The sequence below is a fragment of the Zosterops lateralis genome (genome assembly GCF_965231275.1).
Source record: "Zosterops lateralis genome assembly, chromosome: 2".
NCBI classification, from domain to species: domain Eukaryota; kingdom Metazoa; phylum Chordata; class Aves; order Passeriformes; family Zosteropidae; genus Zosterops; species Zosterops lateralis.
In genome coordinates, this window is record NC_139763.1 from 67,389,299 (window position 1) to 67,416,340 (window position 27,042).

The window sequence follows — 27,042 nt, forward strand, 5'->3', positions numbered from 1 at the left end:
ATTATTTTGGTGGTGCAATACATCGAACACTGGTATTAAATTCCCCATAATTTCTATGGATTTTTTTTGTTAGATAATTTATGAATGCTCTCTATTTGTTTTAGCATCCTTTAAAGATTCAGCTCATTTTCGTCTCTGCTTTTATTCATCTATTTTCATCTTCAGCTGAATCAATTCAAAATAAATGCTATTTTCTAAACCCACCTTCCCCATATCTTCATTAATTAACAAATCCCTATTTTAAACAGCATCTTTAATCCCTAATGTATCCCTGAACAGACAGGTCAGGGATTATCTGGAGAAAACATTTATTGGCTAACACACCTCATCTGTTAGTCCTATATTAGATTTTCTGTGATGACTTAGCTTCTCTTTCTAATGGCACAACAGAAATGTGTATGTAAGTATAAATCTGATTCTGGGGTACTGTAGTAGACTGCTAAATGTATTCTGGAACACATTGTTTCACAGTCTTTCCCCTAGAGCAATTCTGACCCTGAATTTTTACTACATTACCTGCTATCCCCAATTCCCTTTTTTACATTCAGTGGCATTAAAGAACATAGCTACTTCATTTCTTCACCTTTTGTCTTCCTTTTCTGAAGGTATCTGGTTCTGAGCATCTTTTACGTATTTGTTTTATTTTGATAAACTTATTTTGATAAGTTGAGAGGTTTTAATACAAATACATTTTGCAATGCAGCTGTTATCCATCCTTAATTCCTTCATCCTTGCAATGGCTGGCAGCAGCAACTTAAATTATCCCACTTGGTTCACAAGACTGCTGGTATTTTCAGACAAACATTTCAGTTAATTGTTTTACTGATAACTCATTTGGTTGCTAGTTTAGGAACAATCCGTTCACTAATTATATACCACACTTGAATACCGTCTCTCCTCCGTCCACAGATATTCCTTTATCTTTTGCAATGCCTTGATGTATTTAACTGCCCTCCTCCTGTGTACTAAAGCCAGACAAGAAGATTACAGTCACTTCCAACTGTCTTCCCTTATTTCTCAGTTTAAGGCTCTTATCCTTTGTTTAAGCCCCACTCCTAGGAAGTCACTTTCCCAGATATTCTAGCAGAATTCCAGGAAAAACAGATTTCATTGAAAAGTAAAAATCAAAATGTTAGCACTTCGAGGATATATCAAATATAGTAGATATTACCTCAAATTGTTTCCAAATTTGGAAATTTCCTTTGTTTTTCTTGAAAGGGTAAGAGTGATGGTACTTAAAAAGCTATTGACTTCCAGAGGAGCATGAATAAATATAAAATGTTTTGTAGGAGGTTCAGGTTGATTTCTTTAAAAAGAATTTTTTCCCATATGTTAGGATGATCATACAATTTGAAATTAGTTATTCTAAGTAGCAACTGAATAAAAACATAGTTTGTCTCTTCTGAGACTGTTGGAATACTTTTGCAAACAGGAGCTCTGGAATAAAAATATATCAACCAATCTACATCTTTTTTTCTTTTTTTCTTTGCCAAGATAAGTAAAAAATATAATGGTGATACGATATTCAATTTATCATTTCCAAGTATGAGTCGTAGTATATAAATAGAAAAGAAACATATTCATTGTATTTTTTTATTATTATTATAGTGAAGCTTTTAACAGCTTTATTACTAGAAAATGAGAATCAAGCAGGGATCGTATTATTCAAAATATTTCTAGATTTTTGTATCCTTTTGATAAGGTCTCATGTCTATGAACAATAACCCTTCGTATTTAACAAGGTAAATAGAAGGTAAGGAATAACAGCAGTAAAATCACCCTGCTCTCTGGCTGTTTCTGTATATAGTGTAGAAGTTGTTTTAATCTAATGTGTATTGTTGCATAATATCCCCAGGCACATTCAAGTAAAAGCTAAAGCTGTACAGAAAAGCCAACATTTTAAATGGGTCTTGTCATTAATGCTTTATTAATTGCCCCAGGCAATGCAAACCCAGAGCTAGGCAAGCTATAACAATATGACACTTTAAGGTCAAATCCCATTCCTGCTGTGTTTTATGGAGTGGGCCAAATATTGAGTTAACAGCAGGAAAGAACAATTTATTGAGCTTTTCTCCATCTCCTGATTATCTGATCTAAATTAGATCAGTTAGGCTGTTTTTCTCTAAAAAAGATCCCATCTTTTGTCCACTCAACTTCAAAGAATCTTTGATTGTGTTAGAACAATAAACTTTATTAACATCTATTTATTTACACTATACCTAGTGTACTGAATATAAAAAATTAGATCTATAAATGTAAAATATAATACAGCACCTTCTTTATGTTTACATAAACAAAAATACCATAACAAAATTGCATATTTATCCATTTATTTGACATATATGTTACCTTCACATCTGAGGTATCTCTTTGGCTGTTCCTCCAGGACCTGGCCACTGAAGAGAAGGTTCGATCTGGGTGGTCAAACTTGCCATCATTTGCATTTAGAAAGAATGTTGTAAAGGGCTCCTGTAATTAATGAAATTATGACAGATTAAGGAAACAGTACAATGACTCTTGCAGCAGGTTTCTGTCAAAATCCAAAAGCCTTTTGCAGATCAAAATACTTCATAAAGGCAGAATTAAACAAAAACATGGCACCTCACAATTATATGTATGCATGGGTTTCTGCACTGAACATCTGAGTATATTTATTGGCACTAACACATTTTGCACAAACAAAAAACCTGAGTTCTATACCATAAGACTAATTACCCATCAGTGGCAGACATATGTAGCTTAGTTCCAGTTCACAGTGACTGCCTCCTTCACTGCAATCACCATAAACACATTCTGTGTTATTTATATAACTGGGCTTTGTTTACTCCTTGCATGTTGGTATGTCAAAATCTTTAAAAAATGCCATCTCTAAATTTTTCTTTCCTATGTTTTCATTTCATTGAAAAGAGCTCAGTAGGTTCCACTTTGCCTTAAGGTGAGACAATTGACTCTATGGTCATTATGAGGTAGACTATGGTCCCAGGATATGCAGTTTTATCATTACTTTGGGGCAGAGGTACAAAGATTAAATATTTAGAGTCTTTTATGTTTGCTAATTCTGTCTGAAGCCATAACCCAGTTCTTACTAAATGGAAACAGCTATCAACTTTTGAGGAGGAAGAGCTCAGTTATTAGACAGTCTGGATAATCCATTTTGATGTCACTACATTCCACTGCAGGGAAAGGGTTAGCAGTGGACCAAATCCTTAATTTGTCAGTAGAACCTGAATACTGAGATCATTGGCAGAAATCTGGATTTCCAGCACTACTCCATTAGCCCTCTTATTTAACTAATAATTGGCAGTGTACCTACAGAGATGGAAGTTGCTGCTTCCTCTTTGCCAAAGTCTCAAGGGGAATGTTTTTAAGAAAGTCCCTTCCATTAAATTCATACCCAAACTTATTTCGTCGCATACCCCGATCATCTGGAAATTTCGTTAATCAAAGCAGTTCATGATCACCAGATCTCTATTGTTATTACAGTATTATTCATGTATTATTTGAATTTTATTCTAAACATTCTCTTTCCTTCTATGAAAATTTTTAACAAGTCAGGGAACTCCTCCATTAATAAAGAATTTTTGAAGTAATTATGCCATATTATACATATTGTGTGTAAATTGTCCCAGATGAAAAAGGTACTATGTTCACATAGCCCTTAAGAGAAATTAAAATATACATAAGGAAAGCACAGATGCAAAAATAGAGATGTCCAAAAAAAAGGAGGAAAATAAAAGATGAAATTCTCACTTCCAGAGACCATTGTTTCTCCACCTTTATTCCACATGTCCTCCCAATTAATTTTTTTTCTATCAGGCCCAGCAGCCAATACAGGCTACTTGCTTTTAAAGAGGAAAAAACTCTAACCATATTTTTTCCTCCTAAAATATGGGAAATTCGTTTTTAATAGACACATTCAAAAGAATAGTATCTCATTAATATACTTTAATCCATGTGTTTATTCCAATCAGAGAATCCTAATATGTGTTAAATAATTAATTAAAATAATCAAATTAAATACAAAATCATCACAATATAATTTCTTGTTGGAGGCCCCTAAATCTCATTGCACAATGGCTTTATTTGCACTCGTGAATATTGAAAGGCTGTGTGCAGAAGAAGAGATTTATAGTTCAAATAGTATATTAAAATTTAACAGTAGCTCAACTTGGTGAGTAGTATAAACTACCACAATGAACTGAAATACTGAAAGAAAATAATTTTTTATCTATCCAGATTTTCCAGTGCTCCATATATTGAATTTAAAGTAAAATATAATTTAAAATGTGTAAGATTCAGACCCAGACTACAAAATAAATAATAATAAAAAAAATTATACAGAAATTGGAATACATTAATTTATAAAAAAAATCTGTTAATATTATAATTTTATTAAATTTACATTTTTAATAGTAGAATTATTTTGCTTTTCAATTAATTCCTCCTTCTAATTATCAGCATATATTTGTTATTTGTATATATTTTATGCTGTTTTCTAGCCTGCCCTGACTGAAAAACATTATACGTTCTTGGTCTGAGCACAAATAATTCTGTTTTCTAACAACTCTTACCCATCACTTTTTTCTTTATAAGACGTGTAATTTTTGTAAATATTATTGTGGTGTAGACTGTGTATCATTGCAGAGGTTCTGAAATCAGAAAGAGTCGATGGATTTAAAAGAAGCAGAAACCAGAAAAATGATGTAATTACAATAAATTATGTAAAAATATTAATCCAACTTCCATGACAACATTATTTTAAGCATCTGAGACAAATACACAAAAGCAAAAAAAATCATAATCAAGGATTAAACTTTTAGTAGCTCAGCACTACAGGGTGCCCTATTATGCTGTCCTGCATAGGCCTGTTGTGCCTATCTTTTTGGATTTTTAATCCTTAGCAGAAATTCAAAGCTTTCACTTGCTTTATATCAGACCTCTAAAATAATTTTAAGGTAATTTTTATTCTCTGGGAAGTCAAGTCCTTATATTATATAAATATAATTCATATCTCTATTCAATATACTCATTTAAATACTGTTATACTATGATACCGATTACTGTCATTTCATGTAAAGGTTTTGTTGCTGTGAAAGCTATAAAGCAGCACAGTGTTTTCATTATAACTTCATCTCACTCGTTCCTAATATTCTGAATAAAATTCACGCCTTGTTCACTGCCAACAAGGAGAGAAAATCGTGGGGGACTTGATTACATTGAACATAAGCATGAGCTGTGAGAAAACTCATTTTTCCATTCAACAGCACTTCCCTCCCTCCCTTCCCTTTTAGCAGTACTCAGACTCATTTCAAACATTTATGGTGGTAGGAAGGAGAAGGAAAGGATGTGGTCATTCTAGGACATCCTATGTCAAACAAAAACGTCTTTCCAATCATTTGTATGAGTAGGGAGAGTGTATGTAAGGGTTTGTTGGAGTGACACACACCTTTTGCCTGATATATCTGTGATTGTCCTGCTCAAATTTAACAAAAGAAAGACCCAAATTCATTTCTATTTATCAGACAACATCCGGCCATTCTCATCTTTGAATCTCATTAAAAACTGGTTTTAACTCAATCCAATCTAACTCATAATAAATCCAAAATTTCTTTTACCTTGTACAAATATGCAGCCATTGCAACAGCAACTGGAAGACAATTATTCTCTACAAACATCTTGACTATCGCATTAGAGAATCATGCTCTCAAACACTGGTCTCTGTTTCCATGAAAATGCAACTGATTTACACAAATACAACTTCAGTAGCAATTATTGAGAATATTCAATTGTACCATGACTCTATCCTATTTCTACTAAAAATCTGAAACTAAAATGCTGGTATTCATATTCTACGTGATTCAAGCCAGAATTCATTTTTCTATTTTTCTTTTTCCTTCTGTCTACTTTTCAGGTTAAGTCACTGGACTATGCACTGAATTGGCATTCTTGGTTTAAACGATTCCATGTTCTGCATGTTAAATATTCACTGCTCCAGATGAAATGCACATGAAGAAAATTAGTCTTCTGGTGGTAAGGTCACCTAGTGATAAACTATGAATATTCAATTTCATTTACACAAAAATGCATACAACAGAATATGTATTAATGGTGAAACAAAGGCAGAGATATCAAAATTAACTACACAGGACAGAACTGAGGCTGACATGCAGCCTGATACATGTATTGGGTTTGTGTGGCAAAGATTTGGTAGTGGGGGAGGCTACAGGGGTGGCTTCTGTGAGAAGCTTTTGCCATATCCAATAGTGCCAACACCAGCTGGCTCCAAGATGGACCTGCTGCTGACCAAGGCTAAGCCTGTCAGCTCTAGCAAAGTGCTTTTATGATAATAGACTTAAGAATAGTCAGGGAAAAGCTGCAGAAGAATTCTAGAGAGAGGAATGAGAGCGTGTGAGAGGAACAGCTCTGCAGAAAACAAAGTCAGTGCAGGAGGAGGGCCAGGAGGTGCTCCAGGCTCCGGAGAAGAAAGGTGTGACAGAGACAATGTGATGAACTGAGCACAGCCCCATTTCCCATTCCCCTGTGTCAGTGGGGAGAGGAGCGAAAAATTAAGTCTAGAGAAGAAGGGAGGGGCTGGAAGAAAGGTGGTTTCAAAATTCGACTTTATTTTCTCATTATCCTACTCTCATTTGATTGGTAATAATTCAAACAAATTTCCTCAAACTGAGTCTGTTTTGCCCACGATGGTAATTGGTGAGGGATCTCTCCCTGCTCTTATCTCAGCCCATGAGCCTTTCCTTATTTTTTCTCTCTCCTGCCCAGCTGAAAAGGGGAGCAATAGAGCAGTTTTGGTGGGGACATCTAGGCATAGCCAGCCCACCACAATACATGAGATAAGGGAAAGGAACTGAGGGAAATATAAGGCAGTAGGGAACAGATTATCACAGAATTGATTCAAAAATATGATATTAAAAGCAATGTTTTGAAGACAACTGACAGAAACCAGATGGCATCTGTCAAAGCTGAAAAGCAAGACTTAAAATAACTTTTAAGGTTTTGTGGCAATTACACAATTCTCTCTCTATATATATACTTCAGAGTGGCTGAAACTTCTTTACCTACAGCAAATACTGTTTCCTCCAGTACGAAGGTCTAGGTAGGCAGTTTCTCCCCTTGGATCCCCATTACTACATACTGTTTCATTCTGCTTCTATCTAAACTCTCATTTCTAATTTACTTTTTGTCATAGATTTTTCATTTGTTTCCTTGCTTCTTCTCTTTTGTTTTTCATTTTCTCTTTTTCTTTATACAGTCTTCTCCCATGGTTTTAGTTTGTACTCCTGTCCTTCACTCTCAGCTTGTTACCACTTTCTACCAAAAGCTCTACAGTAACACATCTTTTCCCATCACTCCTCTCCAGTCTTTCAAAATACTGAAAGCATTTTTCTATCTGAATCTCTGCATCTCTTAATGTGTCACCTTCCTCTTTTTGGACTAGACGTAATTTACTTTTTCTTATAGTCTTCTTCAGAAACTAACATCAAATCTCTAGCTCAAGAAATTCACAAGCAAGAAATACTACTTTAACTTACAGAAATCTGACCTAGTCTTATCTATTAATTTCACTGGCACAATCTTCTCCCTTAGGATATTTCATCCTTTATTTTGTAACAAAAATATCTCTCTATAGATCACTGTGACTTTAAAATCTTCATTGCCATAATCTTTTCCTCTGTACATACTTATTTTCAAATATCTATTTAGGGCTTCCATTTGCTGCCTTATCCAGTTTTATCATACTATTATCTTTTTTTGCCTTTTCTGAGGTTCGAACTTTCCCTGGATTTGTCCTCTTTCACTTCTATTGTCTACTCTCATTAGAGACTGCTTTTCTTTGCTGCTCAACCATATTTAAATAATCTTTGAGATACCTGTGTAGGAGTGTCCCTCACTGGCAACCTCTTCTTTGGATATCAGTGGTTTCTACTTCTGCTTTCTATTCTCACATATATTGTTTGCTCTAACAAATGTAATTTGTAAGGTCTATATTGAAAGGTCATCAACACAAATACCTTGTTCTCTTGCTCTTTTAGGTGAGAACACAAAAAGAGCAAGAACATCTACAGTAGTACATAAACAATAGTAGTAAAAACTGACATTGTATTAGCCTAATACAGGAAATGAAAACTCCTTGGTGTGTTGTACATTCAGCCTGTAACCAGACTTTCAGCTCTGAGAATTTGTCAACTAGCAAGAGGGGATCTTTTGCTGTTCAGCAGCCAAAATTAATAGATAAACATGCAAATAAAACTACTGTTTTTAATCTACTTTAAGGCAACAAAGAAGCACATGTGTACCACAAAATGTATTCAGTAGACAAATAATTTAGCAACATTTAAAAGGAATACAGTGGTCACCCAACACAGGAGTGTAATCACCACTTTCCCATGGTTTAAGAAGTATATCCTGAACTCACGGATACATGAATTCCCTTGTGAGCATAAAAAAATAAATGTCTGAGAGAAGCTGAGATGAGTGAAAACTTGATTATCAAGCTCTGTGTGACTCTCTGTTGCTTTGTTGTATGCAAAACATGCTGAGAATACACCTTATGTAAAAGATTTTTATTGGTGGGTTGTACTTTAACTTAAGTAATTACACAGTCACTCAATTTTTAATAATTCGGGTTTCTCTGTGAAACCTTCAGTGTCTCATCAACACTCTTTAGTCTGTAAATAATTGTGATAACACATACACTGAATTCAGATTCTTTCTATCTTTGAAGTTTAGTCCCCTTCCCTAGATCTGGTTTTGGTCATAGGAGCATGAGGTTTCCAGAACTGACATAACAGTTTGAAGTCAGAATGCACATTTTTACATTTCTGAAAACTGTAGATATATTCATTAATTTAGAAGCAGAGTTCATTTGCATAAGATATTACTCTATGCTGCTCTAATATAAAACTGGTTATATAATTCCCCTCTACATGTGACAGTTTAATGTTCTTACTAAAGGGTTTTTTTTAATGTTCCATGGATCTGTCCCTAGCTGAAAATAATAAATGAATATGAGCAATATCAGATTTCTGTATTATCTAGAGATATATCTGGGGGCTGGATTTAGTTTAGATGCATTTTTCTCATTGTATACATCCTTATACCAACACAATTTTATGTTCAAATTTATTTTGTATTGTTTGGGTAGGAAGGACTCCTTTATCACTACAAATGAGTATATAAAAATATATAGAGAGAATTTCTGAGATTTTAAGCTAGGGAAGAACACTGAGGTTTTAATAAAACGTGCTTTCATAAAAAACAAAACAAAACAAAACAGAAGACAGAAGAGATGCTGTAAATAAAGACACTCATAAAAACCAGTATCCAGAAATACTTACAATACGAACAAGCCAAGCCAAGGTAGAAGTAGAAGTAGAGTAGTGGGTGTTGTAATGATAAGGTGGAGTCTGATCATCTTCCCATGTCTCATACCGTTCTGCATAGAAGACAGCTCTCTTTGGGTTCAAAGCACCAATAGGCTGTAAAGTGATAAGAGGTCAAATATATTATCAGCTGAAAGGCAGCCTGTCTGATACGGCACATGTTAATTCTGCATAAAGATTCACTGCACAGGAGACTCTGTAACCAAACACATTCATGCTGTAGTAACCCCTGAGACTGCTATAAGCTTATTTTCAAAGGCTTTGTTGTACCAAAAGTCTTATGAGTTTCCTTATTTTAACTGACAAACACAAGTGATCCACATCTGCAAACTTTCAGGACCCTCTTGAAGTATAAGTTGTTTCCCAATTAGTTCAGTAACATTGTTCTGGAAATAGACTTCTAAAACTGCATTTAAAATGCATTGAGGCCAAACTAATATTTCTGTTGCTGTCATTCACCATAATCACACAGCTAATGAAAACTGACTTTTGCTCACACAGGATACTTTGCAATGCTCAGTTCATGATGAAAAGATTTCACGCGGAACTGCTGATGGTGTCTGGTGATCCTAAGCAGAGATACTTAAAAACCATGCACAGTCCTCAGGACTGCGTGTACTTTCGGGCTGAACAAAGCCACGTTTCATTGAACAAAGCAAACAAGCTTTGTGCTTGAAAACAATAGAATGTGGAAATTATTCACAAATTCAAAGTCCATTCTGAGCAAACCTAAAGGAAAATCTATAAAAATTAGGTGAAAAACAAAAGAGATGTAAGGCACTAGTACGAAATATTGGCTTTGATGTGGCTACTTGAGGAATACAAGTTTTTATGATTTTTTAACCCACTTTATCTCAGAAGTTTTTGCAAAGTGTATTACTGTGTGATGCAAAAGTTACTTGGATAAAGAAAATATAGATTTTAGCTTTTAAAGTAAAATTAACCAAACACAGGGGGCTTAATATTAGAGGAGAGCACACGTCCACACCAAATAATTGTATAAATTTATTTTAGTTTACCATTATTACTTTATTTGCATTAAACAAATTTTAATTAGAATTGATAATATTAAGGGTATGGAAAAAATGTTTAGGAAAGGACTTTGACCCTTTTCAAAATGCTAACAGTATTTTTTGTATTTTATTTCGCTGCACAATTTTTTTACTGAATTAAAATCTAAAGTAACTTGGAAAGAAAATACCACTACAAGGTCAAATCTTTGTGTTTCACTACATGATATGTAGCTAAAATATTTTAAAGCTGCAAGCATTTTATTCTTTCAGCACTGCTGTGTTTTCTTGAGATAGCTGCTTAAAGAGCTCACATAGAGCATGATATTTTTTGTTTTAGAGCTTGTTTTTAAATAGTCTTTGGTGAACACTTACATTTAAAAACATCATTATTTCAATATTTTCACATGAAGCACTCTGGATGCTTAATACTTTGCTGCATCATGGAGATGTTAATAGTTTTCTCATATGTGTAAAATGATTGAGTAATCCCAAAGGATTGGTGTTATCTGGTGCAGACTGCACTGAAAGACCTCACAAAACATTCTTGAAAGAGAAGTATGAGCCATTCCCTAACACTTTCCAGGCAATAGGAAAAAATAAATATTTGCATTTTTGTCATATTTGGTTTTGTTGCATGTCCTGCCAGTGTCAGGAAACACACTGGCAGTAGTATAGCCTTTAAGTTATCATTATATAAAAATGGTTGTTCAACACCTTCCATGAAAGAGACATTCTTTTCCCATTAGACTGACAAACTGTGCAGATATATGTGCACTTTGCTAAATTGTATCAGGCTCTGGGTTGCTGTGGGGACTGGATGGAACCTGCTGACACCACCCTCATTAAGGTACTGTGCATCCACTTCTCTGGCAGAAAAAATTCCAGTCCCAACTGCACATTTCAAGAGCTAAAGCAGTAATTCACACCATAGTCTGTTAAAATGAAATGTTCACCCCCTCTGAGAAGGGAACACAAAATAGCAGACAAATTGGTGAGATTGTATTTGTAATTGAGGAACACCCTGAGAATATCTCTTCCCTCCACTATGAAGGGGTATCTTATCCTATGCTGCAGTGAATTCTGAGGATATGGAAGACAGAGACATCATCTGTCACCACATTATTGTACATATAGGTTTGAAGGCACAGTGGAGAATGAATATGATGATTAATGCAAGATTGAAAATATGGAAAACTCCTGGCCTTTCAAAATACAGTTGATGCTGATGAGAAGTCTTTCATCAAATAAGCGATGTGTTTTCATTATTCACTGTAAATTGACTACAGTAACAAGGCCTGTGAGGTATAACGGATGCTCAAAATAATTACTGGGTATTTTATTTTATAGACTAGCAAAATTTTAATGATGGTTTAAACAGTACCTTGAAATAACATTTTTAATATAATATATATAGTTGCATTTAATAAAAAGGTTATTTCTCTCAAGAATTTGACAATAATTTTTAAAGTCACATAACATACTAATGCAAACATACCATTATGTTTTCTAGGTTGCTCAGTGAGAGGTGTTACTTCAATTTTAAAGATAAAATGTATAACGATGTAAGATGGTGCATTCCCATTTTCATATAGAAATGCCTGTAAAAGTAGCTAAAATAATCTACCTTCAGAACATATATGATTATTTGTATTATATGATAAACCTGAAAAGCAATATTCTGGATTACCTTCATCCTCATCAATATTCTTTTCAGAGTCATTATCTACGTGTTTTTTTTTTTTTTTTTTTTTTTTTTTTTTTTTTTTTTTTGTTTTGTTTTGTTTTGTTTTGTTTTGTTTTGTTTTGTGTTTTTTTTTTGTTTGTTTTGTTTTGTTTTGTTTTGTTTTTTGTTTTGTTTTTTGTTTTGTCTTGTTTTGTTTTGTTTCAATTACTTTAGGATTCATTTGAAGAAAAATCCTGAAATGGACAAAACATGGTCTGAACAAAATGGAGCCTCTAAATGAAATACCAATGAGAGTAATTTCTGGTTTTGTGTGATACTGCAATTTTCATGAGAAAAATCTCTGGGAAGAAACGTTATTGGGATCCTTTCCCGGGAAAGGGAAGGAAGGAAGGAAGGAAGGAAGGAAGGAAGGAAGGAAGGAAGGAAGGAAGGAAGGAAGGAAGGAAGGAAGGAAGGAAGGAAGGAAGGAAGCTAGGGTCCGATTAGATGACAAGTTCTACAGTTACAGTAAGGGTAGTCTCTCACATTTCTTGTGAAATGTGTAGGATATATGGAGTTTTGGTCACTTTTCATAGCTTTACTGTGCCATTCTCAGCCCAGAAGGTCAATCACATTGGTTTTAATCTAATATCATGGATATAAAATGCAAATAAATTTTATTCATGGATCAATCCCTGTAACTTCAAATAATGGAAGGAAATAATATTATTTCCATTTGACTGAGATTCTGTTGGTGTGTGCATTGATTGAAATGACTCACCCAAACAATACAAAGGCAAAGCTCAATCTATATACTAAGTCTCAGTCCATATCTTAAGCATAAAACAAATACAGACACTGAATTTCAGTAAAATAAAATGTTCTAAACATTATTTTGAAAGTTCTTTTCATAACGTTTTATAAAATGCTTTTTCCAAACACACCATTTGTCTTTTTATTGCAAAAAGCCCTCTGTAAGGACCCATAAATAGAATTAACTTCCCACATAATGGTTTCATAAGATATTCTTTACTCCAAACAAACAGAACAGGTCACTGAATGACAATGCCTATTCAGCCACTTTACTTTTGATGCACTAAATCCTGTTACTTCAGTTTATTTTATGTTTCTTTCTTCTATTTAAAAAGAAGGCAAGTATTTACTTTAACATTAAAACCACACTACTACATCTTCCTTTTTTATCTGGCTAATGTCTATATATCTGGCCTTTGAACAAGTCAATACATATTGTTAATACATCTTACATCTAGTGTTTTCCTTCCACTGGATGTGTTACGTTGGTTCATGTAATATCTGTTTATTTGCCAGCTACTTTCCTAGAATTATAATCTCTCATGAGAGTAGAACTGAATGTAGCATCCTATTTATCTAGCCATTGAAATATTCTTCTTAACTTGACTCTAATTCATGCAGCAGCTACCTTATCTGTTTTTGGTTTTGTTTTTGGTTTTTGTTTGTTTGTTTGTTTTTGGTGATGTATTGCACAAAGTAGCTAGGTACAAAGGAATATTGAACCTGGCTTTATTTGGCTCCAGCTGAAAACACAACTTACTGAGCTTTTCATGATTGCTTGCTTTTTTATTAAAAAACACCCACTGAACAACAACCTATAAATAAGATGTCTTAGGATGATACCTTAAACTTAAAAATAAATTGCAATTTCATCCAAATTTGGAAACAGATTTTTCTGCAGCATCCTAACATGAAAATCAGATATTAACAATATCAAACATAAGAGCACTCACAGATTTTTAGTACCAGAGTTTCACACAGTAAATTAATTTTTTATCTAGAGAAAAACAGGTTTAATTGTGTGGCTTTAATTGTGTGTAGTTCTTCTTCTCATGGAAGAGTTGCATATGATGAAGAGACAAGTTAAATTTTACAGAAAATTATTTCATTTTTTCAACGAAAGGCTCTTAATAAGCCCATAAACTCCATTCCACAGCATATACATTTTTGGAAGTATTAAGAGTGGTTGCCTTGAAATATTCACACTTGGATGTGTTCATTTGCATTATTACATTTGATAAAGCCTTGAGGCTTTATCACTTCCTTTTCTTGAAATGGCACAGTAATAAGGAAAAGTGGTTATGCTTATCACCACCCATCAGTCAAACACCTTCTATATTAACAAAACATAATTTTTTCCACTCAATGAATGGGTGTGTGATGTTTCATACACATGTCAATATTAGTATTACTTTGCCTGGTGAAGAAATCATTTTATTTAACAGGATGTATGACTGGAAGTAAATGAGGAGAAATTCCCCTTTACACTTTAATGAGCAGGGACAATGCAGCATGTCAAAACTATGCATTCACTATAATTTACAAGTAAAAGTCATACAATTTTATACAAAAAAACCACACCATATTTTACGTGTCTTGAACCTCACATAAAATAACTGTATAGTAAGGGCTGTGTACATGTTTCCTGGACTGATGTTTAACATCCTAAGTATTCTTCTAAAGGAGATCTCAACAAAGAAGAAAATAAGCAGATCACCTGATGGTTTGATACTGAAAAGATAATCTATGTATCTATGACAGCCTCTTTCATTAGCTTTTGATCCTGTCAAACAATAAATATAACCTTTAACCTTGTATATGTAATGAATAAAACTTGAACCTCCACTGTCTAATCAAATGAGAGGTGCAATGTATCCCACTGCTATGGCACATTCCATGCCCATGAACCCTGGTTTTAAATATAAACCCAAATGTAAAAGGAAAAAACCAAAAAGCTTTGAGAACAGAATTTCCAAACACTTAAAAGAAAAAGGACAGAGGAATTTTCAAACTAATATTTAAATATAATTGTCCTAAAAGAACAAATAACATCTGGATGTAAAAATACTGCAATAAGGAGTGCCACATAAAACCAGAATAAAATAGAATGGAAAGAAAGGACAAATTACATATTCAAGATGGCTTTGCATGAATGTAAATATTTAAGTTTGGACTAAATGCAAAAGGCACATGTTTTACTCCATCACTGACATTGTGAGCAAGACAAACACCTCTAATTTCATCTCCAAAAACATATGAATTGCATTTGATATGTATGTTCACTTAGGAGTTGTGATATCACAAAGGTGATGTGTCATATTTTATACAGAAAGCCTAGAAGCCAAAGATTAAGAATTTTGAAAAGTCATGTAGTCAACTATCAGAACTGACATTAGAGTACTGTATGAACTTTGAGCAAGAATACACAAAGTATTTTTTGAAGTCTAGATGTAGCACCTACATTTAACTGCAAAAACTATTTTAAACAAAGAAAACAAAGCATGGTCGGTGACTTCTCTTTTACTTTCATTGCTTTTGTGGGCTTTTACCATATATGCAATAGTGTTAAAATTCTAAATAATTTCAAAATATTGTTTGAGGACTATTTATTGCTGAATATCAAGGACAGAGGCTTAGCAAAACTAAGAAGGGCAAAATTTACAGGAAGACAGAAGGTCAGGAACTAACAAAGGAGATTTTATCCATCAACAGTTTAGCTGGAAGTTCTGATCTGCCATCAGATCTGCAGCAACATGTCTCCATTGCAGGGCAAAATCTGACATAAGGAAGTTGCTCCTCATGGAAAGGATACTGTGTGGGCCTGTCCCAGAGGTCTGGCTGAGGCTTGATAGCAGAACCTCCTTCAATATTGTCCACAACAAATCACTAACTCCTGCTTTTAAGCACCAGGCTACTCAGGATTTACCTCCATGAAAAGAAAATAAAGGACTCACAGATACAGGACAATATCAAAAAGGAAAACAGAATTGACAAGGCAATACCTCAGAGACATTCAAATCTTTAAGATTTTTACTGATAATGCAAAAATTGAAACAGGATGCAAGTAATGCTTAACAGCCCAAGTCAGGCATTTCATACTAACTGGCCACTGCACTTTAAAGTAAATAATAAACCTATTTTTCCTTTTAAAACAATGGAAAAATGACATCTCTCAGATATTATTATAACAAACACTGCAAAAAAATTTGACAATTACAATCCTTTTATTCTGAGGTATTCCACAACACTTTAGAGATTTCACATGTGTTTTCTCATACATCCATGGATAAATGGAGCCCAGATATTGCCAGAAAGGAAAGGTCATTTTCCTTGACTAGTTCTGTGTAGGTTTTTCAGTGGCCAAAGCCTTGGCTGTTCCAGAGGAAACCACCAATAGCTTTTGGTAAGTTTTCAAATTTGCAAGAAAATGTGCACATGCATGGATTCTTGATGAAAAATAAATAGCCATGGACTTGATTTTACATTTCTTTTGAGGAGAGCACTAATAACAGTACAGTGATACTTAATAAGCTATACATGCACTAATTCCATAATGAGTCTTTACTAACTCATGAGGAAAACCTATCTATTCAGCCATCACACTATTTCCTGTAGCAATCACATATTTTAGTCGATTGCTATAAAATTTTGGATTGAATCAAACTAAATACCTTGCAAAGGACTCATGAGACACTGTCTAATCTTGTTGCATTTCACCACATGCAGTGCTATTAATACTTACAGAAAGTGAATTTGAGAGATTTTGAAAAGTGTAAGCACCTTAATGAAAGGTTTATCTTTCTGAACAACTCTAAGCCAGCAATACTTTTATACATGCTAGAGAACAAGCCAGTGTAAAATGATCACAGGTCTTTTTTTAAGTCACATCTGTGGATCTTTTATTGTTCTTGGCACAGATTACAATGGTGTTACAGAACTGAAAACCACATTTGTGAAACATACCTATAATACTGTGAAAGGTCAGAAACTTTACATAACCTAACGGAAGTATCAAGCAGTTTATTTCCTTTTGAGGTGTACTGTGAATGTGCTGTAAATTCTGGGTTTATTTGCTTATTTATTTTTTTATTTGTCTAAGAAAAAAGAAAAAAAGCGAGTGTAAACTTAGGCGTCTCTATCTGCTATTATGAATTCAAGTCCTACTCAAATTATTTTGGACGTCTTACAAAAGCAGGCTTCCAGGAATGGTTACAACACATCTGGAGGTACTGCAAGCACACTCTTTCCAGCAGAGATGAAACTGTCAAATATCCAGGGCAGGATGTCTCCATTGCTCCCCAGGATGTGTGCTTGCAGGAGAGGAGGAAAGAAATCCAGATTTAAAGCATAAACCCCAGAAACACTTACGTCTGCCCAGCAGCAGAAGGGAATGTAGGGTCTGCAGCACAGGACTGCAGAACAGGTCTTAGGGGTCATTTTCTCCTCTCCAGCCTCCCTGCTAAAGGCAGTGAGTGACAGCTTCCTGTGGTTTTGAGCCTCACTCAATTTGTACAAGCAACTTCCCCCACTTGGCTGAGGAGCTGTGGTAAGATGCAAGAAAGCCGACACACCAGAAAGCAGAAACCTCACACTGGGGATGTTGCAGGACTATGCACTATCTTGCCACCTTCACTGGCAAGATAGTGCATACATTTTCTTAGCTGATAGCAACCAGGAAAATGATACTTCCCACAACTCAGTTTCAGGACCTCTTTTTTGTCTTTATTTTAGCTGGCCAAAAGCAGAGCCCCTCCATATGTTTTTGCTATGCTTGGCCAGGACAGATCTTCTCTGCAGTCTGTTAACACAACCAGAGTACCAGAGCTGGGTACTGATAACAATGTGGTGCTATTAGAGAAAAAAAAAAAGCTACATTTTTTTTTTTTTTATTATAAAGCGCTAAGTGCCCAAATCGGGTTGGATGGAAAAACCCCCAACAAATAACAATAAGGACCAGATACTCCAGGATCTAAAATACAAAATACCCTTTTACTAACTATTAAATCGAAAGAAGATGCTGATACTATATTATCATTCTAATCACTGCAAAATAAAGTGAAATATTAGTCCAAGCTTTTTATTTCCAAATGATCAGCTTTTATAAACTAAGAGGCATTATTAGTGAGATCAAGTGGTCTGATGCACTCCTGTTCCATAAGTCAGAAGGTACGGAGGAGTTGCAGATTTGGAACCAGATAAGTCAGGGACATGGAAGTGGCACAATGTAGAGATTCAGTACAAAATAATTCTCAAATATAAAATTCTAGTTCAGACTTTAATGAGTTTAAGATAGAGACCTTATTTAACCAGACTATAAACATAAAACAAAATGTCTTTCTAAAAGGGCTGGCTGACTGTTCTTTAACAATAATGAAGCATACCTTTGAAAGATCTCTGAAGTTGCCTGGAAGGGTCAAATCTAACTCCTCAGATTCATAGTTTGTTAAAACCCACGGAAATACAGGGTATTGGTTCAGATCATTGTATGTTCGTCCTATTGAAAAGGAAAGTTTTAAGAATTAGGAAATAGTGTCCACTTGTCCAGCTAGAAAAAAATCTAGTGGTTACATTTGTTGCATCACATGTTCCCAGTTCCCACCACAGAATCAGGAATAAATCTTCCAGACAAAAGCAGCCATTTAGATGCACTTCTCTTGAACCAGAAGTCAACACACAAATTGAAATACTATAAAAAACGCAGTATCTTTTAAGATCGACTAAAATGCACCATAAACATTTTCTTTTTTATTTCCATCAAAATATTTTTATAGCATTAATGTAAAAATCCAAAAGATCTAGATTACTACTTTCCTAGCAACTTATCATAGCTGGCAAAGCAAAAAAGAGGCTCCAAACAGCAAGGGGGTAAATTTGAGGTTTGCAAATCTAGGTTTATCCTAGATAGTCCATGCTAATCCATCCTTCCCTATGGTTCTTCACTGAAGAGATGGTGAGATCCCACAGCAACTGTGGAATCAGAGTGATGAAAGTAATGTTTGCTGTAACACTATTTTTTAATCACTTTGAAAATTAAAATACAGTTCTCCTGTGTAAAAGACAGAGCTGACTACCCCAGGCCACTCTCTTCAATCATGAAATAAATACTGCTGTCATCTCAGCAGCTTAAATGTGTAAAAACCATCTTTAGATGCTATTTCAAAAGAACAGCCTGCAACTGCAATGAACAAAAAATTATGAATTCATTGCAAAGAAAATGTTTGGGCTGTTATTTTTGTACTCTCTAGTATTTAGTAAAATCTAACATTTCAGTGATTAGACAAATGAAAAATCTTAGTACAGAACTGTCCCTCCTATTGCTGCAGTGAGAGCCACACAATATGCAACATGTGTTTTTAAAAACAAAATCAGGTCATAAATATATGTGTGTGTGCATTTATATAATATAATTAGCAGACTGAAGTAATCCAGGTTAGTAATTCCCAGTCCTGCAGCAGATTTACAGCCCTGTCTCACTAACTGCTTCCTTCCAGATTCTGGACAGATTCCTGGGGCACAAAACCCAGGAAAACACAGGCTTCCTTGTTCTGAGTAGCAGTTGCAATTCTCCACAAAAATCAGTTCTGCTTTAATGAAATGTGAAACTTTCACTGCTCTACAAACACCTTATTTTTTCAATAGAAGTTGATGAACAAAAAGCATGTTTTTATTTTGTACACAGTTTCACTGAATACAGAAGTGCATACACTTAAAAATTGTGCATCCTCATTTTTACACTCTGAAAATATAGATGTTCACAAGAATACAAAAAAAAAAAATTATGTGCAAATATAACTTTGTCAAACAAGCAGTTCCAGCACTGTGTGCTACATACACAAATCAAGATGGATAGAAAAAAAACACCTCTTCTTTAATATCAACAATGAATGAATGAATGAATGAATGAATGCGAAATGACTCTTGCACAGAACAAGAATGTATCAAACAACTAAATCAAGATATATACCAGAATTTATCCTTGTAAGGGAGGAAAAGGAAAGGTGTTCTCTGCTAGAAATTTATTCTTTTAGACTTCTGGGAGGGGGCTCTATATGTTTTGAAGGAAGACAATTCTGCCTCATTTTCTACATCCATCAAATCAGAATATTGTACTCCTCTTTGGCAAGGGTTTAATTGCATCTGACTTGTAAAGTTTCTTGAGATTATCAAATTATGGGTGCTTTAAAATATACCCTCTATGAAAATACATCTTCATATAATAAATGTTTTTCTCACCATCAGAAACTTTAGTTAACAGAAGAGCATGCAAAAGCTTCCACAACGGAAAGACATTTGTGTTTATACAGAGAGCAGACTAAAAGAACTTTGAGATCCAGGAAGAGAATGACTGAGATGATTGTAGTCTATTACAAAGCATAAGCAAAAATGAAGATTCTGTAGAATCAGAATTTGTATGGAAAAGAGCTCAAAGTAATAAAAAAATCTTAAAGAATACGCATTTTATGTAAGTATTTAAAAAGTGAAAACATCCTTTTGCAAAATTTTGAAAGGAAATGTTGGGTCACACAAAATTACTTTTAATTTCAAAATTGAGATTTTTTTTCATATTATGATTTCATTTAATTTTGATACTTATTTCATTCATTTCATATCAAGTCAATTTCACTATTCAGTCAACAAGATTCTTGTTGTTTGTTCCCATTCCATATGGAAAAATCATAAATGTGTGAACAGAACAAGGAAAAAGCAATCCTGAGCCTCGCTGGTGTATGAGTTCTCTTTTGCTGAGGGGTTACTTTTAGTGTAGACACATGAAGAAATTATCATGTAACACTAGCTCCATGTCAGAACACTGCAGTAACTCCTCCATGCAGTTTTTTAACCCACAGTGAGAAATAATTTGAAGGAGCTTCTCTCTCAGCTTAGGTAGGAAAAATTGCAAATAATGAAGCCTTCAAGAGTATGTATTTGGTAAATATAAGTCTTGTGAAAAGAATTAAAATATTCTCTCCTACTTCAATTTTTATAAAACATGTTTTATTTATGAAGATAATAACTACTAAGAATAGCTCTTAATTTGTTTGATAAAAAGTTAGTGATTTTTTTTCTCAGTTCAACAATTTCTTCCTTAATATCAACAAATAAAAATGACTTGAGAAGATGAACCTAATTTGAATCATGAAAAGAGAGCAAACCTACAAGGTAAGACCACACATATGTACTTCTCTGAGTGGAGGACAGTGATCTAGGCCTATAATGGGATTACAAATCCCTAATTCTAAACATGCATAAATATTAGTGGTTTCACTTTATTAGAAATGCTGTCTTGATCTGTTCTGGCTTCACAATTGATTATTTTCAAAGTAAAGTCAGCAGATGAATATACTTAGCCATCTCATCAACTGCCTGGTGCTTCCAGCAAGAATTATTTGGTCCTTTCTTTAGCTAAATAAATATAGAACATAAACCTGTATGACTATTGGTAGTCCCTATACCTTTTCAGAACCTTCAGATTTCCCCTCAAGCAGGCTTACAGGGATTAATATTAAAGGCTGAATATTAAATATCACAAACCCTGTGACACTAATCTACTTGAACAATAAAAATGAGGCATAGTAAATGAGATCTCAGAAATACTGGATATGTTTCTTCATTAAAAAAAACCCAACTTTTTAATTAAACCATCCAATTTAATGTTTTTATATGGCACTTTAGTTTCTAAGGTAAAGTGAGCTAGAGACAGCTGACAAAGAAATTATAACTGCAATTCCTTGGTGAAAATGTTAATGACAGCAAAATATTGTTTAATTAGATGATTGCAGCATCTGGATTAACACTCCTTAAGAGCGATGTTCCTGTGCTTGTCTGCTTCTTCACACTTTACAGACATTTTGTCATCTCTAGGTCATTAGGAAAGAATTTTTAATGATTTTTCTAGAAGTAAGTCGTTCAAGTTACATCTAATTAGATGACAATAATAAGCCCAACACATGCAGTAGCTAAATATATACATAATTAACCAGTGAGGGCTTGTACATCACAGAGTAAAAAAGTGGAAAATGCTTAACAGGCAAAAAAAAATGGTGAGGGGGAAGAAGTTCATCTGAATTTATTACCTAATTGAGGGTGTCAGTTTTTTCCATAAACCTTTAAAAATAATCCCTTTCCACAAGAAAAAATTACTCACAAAAATTATGGATGCAATTATTCTTCATTTCTTTTAAAAGCAGTGGCATTAGGATTTAAAAGAATTAAAATTCCAATAAATACTAATGCAAGCACACATTTAATATATGGCAATTTGAAATCAAACAGCAGAAATTAGTTAAATACTGAGAAATAGATTTGAAATCTAGACTCCTAGCTAAAACAGCGAGCACTGCAATGATATGAAAACCAACTTCTTGTTCACACTCTTCTTGATACCTTTTGCTGTAGTGGGATTACATTTAAGCACTCTTTTTAATAACCTTTTAATCGAGAATAGTGAAAAATTACTTGTTTCTTATATCACCCAGAGGGTTCAGTTGACAGATATGCTGGCCCTGTGCAGGGAGGACAATTAATATAATCATAGCAAAAACAAAAGGATCCCTGAGAATGAAGCAGGTAGAGGGAGGAGGGCAGGAGGCGACCAGGAAGGCTTATGTCTACACAGCCAGGACAAAAACCAGGGGCATAGAGAGTATAACCCTGAGACTGATTGATAAGTAGCAGAGTGCTGTGTTTACCTTTGGGAGGAAAGCCCAGAGCTGTAAACAGGATGAAATATGCTCAAGCCAGAAAAGAGGGCAAGAAAGAGGTGAAGAGCTTGGAAACAAAAGAGGGAGGCAAGAAAATAGCTGACTAGAGGAACAGAGAAACAGGTTGAAACAAGGCTTTAGAGAGTTTTGAAAGATGGAGAGAGATTTTGAACCGAAATTGCAGGGAGCCATCAGGCCAACACAAGTGCCAGAAATTACACATAGGAGTGGATAGGAAATGATCTAAAAAGAGACATCTTTGGGAGCTGAAGTAGAAAGTTATTATGTCATGAGCATAGATCACAGCACAAACAATTAAACTAAACATGAAGCACGGCAATGTTTCTAAGGGATAATAAGATGATGAAAGAATTAAAGTAAACATCATAGAACGATGGATTTTTTTCAAGAGGATACTTCAACTATTAAGGACATATAGAACAGCCAGGGGCCATGCTTCTCAGGACAGACATACCAGCAAACTAGGGAGAGATTTAAGAAGAGATTCATATATTTATTTCAGTGGTTCTGTTGTACAGCCACCAACCAGTGTGTGTAATTAACAGTATTAACAGGCAAAGGACTTCTTGAGGGAAAGGACCCAGCTGCATGATGTCACAGTGAGAGAAATAGGCTGGTGTCAGAACCCTCACTTTCGAACATCATACTTCCAAGGCTACTGCTTCTTGTGTAATTTCAGAGAGGATCACAAGAAAACATGAGTGCTTTCTTAGTCTTTTGTAAAGCTTAATTAAGCACCATTGTAAGAAAAAGAAAGGAAGCTACAAAGAATGGGCAAAAGATGTACTAAATCACTCCCTTAGTGGACCTCTATTTGGATGAGAAGAAAAAACAGTGAAGTGACCTTACTTATCACCTACATACCAGCAAATAATCCACAATTCTTAAGTGTCAAACCTCCATGTTTTTGACTAAGCTACAGCTCAGATTTGCTGAATAAGCTAGTAGGAGCTTAATGGCAACAAGAATAATAATAAAAAAAGAGGATGGATATACTTCTCAATAGCTGAAAACAATAATACCGCTAGAGAATAAGATGCTGCTTAAATAAACAGTTATATTCTAAAACTAGGTCATTGCTACTACACTAACAATTACTGGCAAAGAAGTTGTAACTTGTAAGAAATATTTCTTATGGAATCTCATTACAAAAGAGTATAATTAGGACTGTAATTGGAAATTGAATTTCCAAGAAGAAAACAAAATACATCTTTACTTAGGAAAGGAGGTCACAAGTACATTCAGTACTCTATTTTTGTGTACAAAATTGAAAATCCTGTATTTTCTTCTGACTGCTGAGGGTCTTGTCTACAGTGCATATAATATTGTGTATCTGTTTAATACAGGTGTACTTGGGCAGGCAACAAGTTAGTGGAGGTTCTTTGCTTTGCAATACAGTATTGTATTTCTGGTAGAGTTATTAATTTTGTTAGTGCTTCATCAGAAAACACCTATTTGTAGGTTGTAAGGGAAACATTTTTGAGGAACACCTTTCAAAAAGACTTATGGAATTATAGGCACAGCTGTAAAAGCAGTGGTGTCACTCTTTGTCAGCCTCACAGCTCTCGACCCTGCACTTCCCCAGATCTCAGGCCCTGGTGATACAAGACCATGCACTGGTGGAGCCAGGAGCAGCTTGGGCATGTGAGAACTTCTAGACTTTCTAACATATATTTCTTATTTGAAGCATTCTCCCGCATGAAGTGGGGACTTAGGGCTCATATGCACTCTATTGTGGGTGGGTTTCTGGCTTGCCAGGAACGTTATGAGGAGATTCCTTGCAAATACCCTCAAGTACTTCACGAATTTTTGGAACCGAACTTTCTAGATGAAGCGCAGACTTAATTGAAACTACAAAACCTGGTTGATCTTCCAAAAAAAAAACTTAAGGGGATTTTTTGCTTCTGTCAAAAAGCTGGAAAACTTTGGGTTTTGCTCCAAACTGGAATAAAGAGGCTATTGTCATGTGTAGAGTTGCCTGTTGGGTTTCAGTCAGCTTTCACTCTCTAACGTTATTTTCAGAAAAGGTTTTGTGTGTGTCATTGGCAAGTTCAGCTACCAAAGACAGGTTTTATTCTAATTTTTAAAAAAATCACACTGCAACATCTCCCCCTTTTCTTTTACTTAATAGGAAGTGTCTTGCATCTGAGGAGAGGGACTCCCAGATTCAAAACATGAAATTTCATCCTGCTCATGATCGGTGGACATTCTTCTATCGGATAGGGAAAGGGCCAATATCTTTCAGGAGGCAGGATTTCATCTTCATCCACCTCCAGCGAGATAGATTCTTCTGGTTTGTCTTCATCTTCAGGATCTGCAGGCATAGCTACTCGGTTTATTTCAGGGGGTGCAGTAAACTAATCATTAGGGATTAGTTTATGAATCATTTTTTGAACCATACTTAATAACACAAAAAGCAATTAAAACTACAACTATAACAAACAACATCAGCAGTCCAGCTTTGACCAGAAACCTGGTCCACTATGGGAAACCCCAGTCCAGTAACAAATCATTCAGCCAGTCTTCCACATAATTTTCAGTCTTGTTGAGGATGTTTGAGAGTGCTGGTGGAGCTTCAGGGTGACTCAGCCAGGTATCAGGTTCCCCACTCCCCTTTCTGTCCATAGATGGCCCTGCCAATTATCCTCTGTTCTTGGTCACTCCCCCCCTTTCCCAGGATTGGTTCTAGGTATCTCTTTGCCCAGGAGACACCTCTGTACTTAATGGGCAACCTAAACCCCTGAGCTCACTCTTCATATGGGCTTTGGGGTTGAATAAACCTTTCTGCTTCCCGCGTGAGAGTCCTCCTTCTTCCACGCCATAACCACGTTTCAGTCTGAGGTTCAGACCCACAAAACATCACAGGTACAAGGCTGTACCCTTCATATTCTGACCATGAGAGAGCTAGCCAGTAAAGCTTGTACCAGACACCAGAATAAATCACATACTGCTGAAAGATTTTATGAGATGGTAGAAAATGGTGTGAAATGAGCAAGGCATCCTGTGCAATTAATCAATGAGATTACATAAACAAATGAGATTTACCTATAAGAGACTGATACCAATAAAACTGCTAGAAATTAACTGCCTTGAGTCAGAGAGAGACACTCCTAGGGACAGTGACTAAACAGTTTATTCAAATAGGACTGAAATTCATGGACACACACCAAAAATAACAAATAGTCAGTAATCCTTCAAACCTTGGCCAGAGTAGGTGGAATCTTGAATGCTATTATCAAGCCATCCTGTTGGAAGGCAGATGAGTGACAGTAAATGACCTCAAGAGAATCCTGTCTCATGCAATCACCCCAAGTGTTCAGCTATAAAGCCTGCCCAGCAGTACTAGTATCAAACAACAGGTCAAAAAAATACTTTTGTTGAGACCTCTGAGATACTCTGAGGGAATCCATTCAGGCTGAAGCTTGTTAACTGATAGATATTTTAGTGTAAGTGCTACTGCAATTTCTAAATTACTTCAGACATTATGCTGTCTTCCAGATGGATGCTTTGGTGAGGTATCTAAAAAATAATGACCACGGACTTTTAAAATTATTAAAAAAAAAAAAAAATAATAATAATAATAATAAAGTAAAAATAATGGCTTATCTCTTTTCTACTCTCATTTAAAGAACTTAAATTCACTGCTTCCAGAAGAAATGAATACATTAAAAAGGAAATTACCCGAGAAGGACAGTTCTGTCAATAATGTATTGGGCAAGGGCTGAAGGGACTTAGGCTAACTTCCCAGCCCTCCAGTAAATCCTCCAAGCTCAGGTGAGGCAGGCAGGGAGCCAGCAAGGGTCCGCCTGCATTTCCTCATCAGTAGAAGGGCAGCGGATATGTGAGAGGCACGGAGCAGCTGGAGACAGGCCAGTGTCCAGAAGCAGGATAGAGGCATTCTGGCATTGCACCAGAGGCAATAAACACTCAGCAGGGCTCCTTCCTCCAGCAGAGATCTGCGGGACTGCAGCTAAAATGCTTGGGAACCAAGCTGGTGAGCCTGCACTCGACTTCACCATATGGACTTTCCAGCCCGGATCTCCAGTAGTTTTAGGGATTCTGCTTTTTGCTCCACTGCACAAGGTAAACATGCCCTCAGATTTCCAACTGCTCAGTGGTAACACTTCTGTATCACACTGGGATAAGTTGATGACACATTTATTAACATCCATAAGACTGGATGCATGGAAGATGACTACCATCTAAGCATAGAGGCCAAAGCCTGAGGGTTCAAAGCAAGTGAGTTTGACAGCTCCTGAATTCTGCCACTGCCCTACTGGGAAGAACATAGTGACTGTCCTCAGACTGGTCAGCGTAACGAGTGCTACCTCTGGGTTTCACACTTACACGTGTCTTGTGTCTGGCCTGAGGATAACCTCGCGCATAAAAGTCTAAGGACTAAGTAAAGATGAGAGTTTTAACACTGGAGT

General features: G+C 35.3%; 1 protein-coding gene across 1 annotated transcript in view; it reads right to left on the reverse strand.

Annotated features, from left to right (window-relative positions):
* NBEA (neurobeachin) overlaps window positions 1-27,042 on the reverse strand; it is a 453,768-nt gene that overhangs the window by 63,555 nt on the left and 363,171 nt on the right. Inside the window, exons 44-46 of the mRNA XM_083884753.1 lie at window positions 18,272-18,384; window positions 9,357-9,497; window positions 2,350-2,469 (exon numbers count right to left, since the gene is read on the reverse strand). Of these exons, the coding sequence (XP_083740879.1) occupies window positions 2,350-2,469; window positions 9,357-9,497; window positions 18,272-18,384 (374 nt within the window). The remainder of the gene's footprint in view (window positions 1-2,349; window positions 2,470-9,356; window positions 9,498-18,271; window positions 18,385-27,042) is intronic.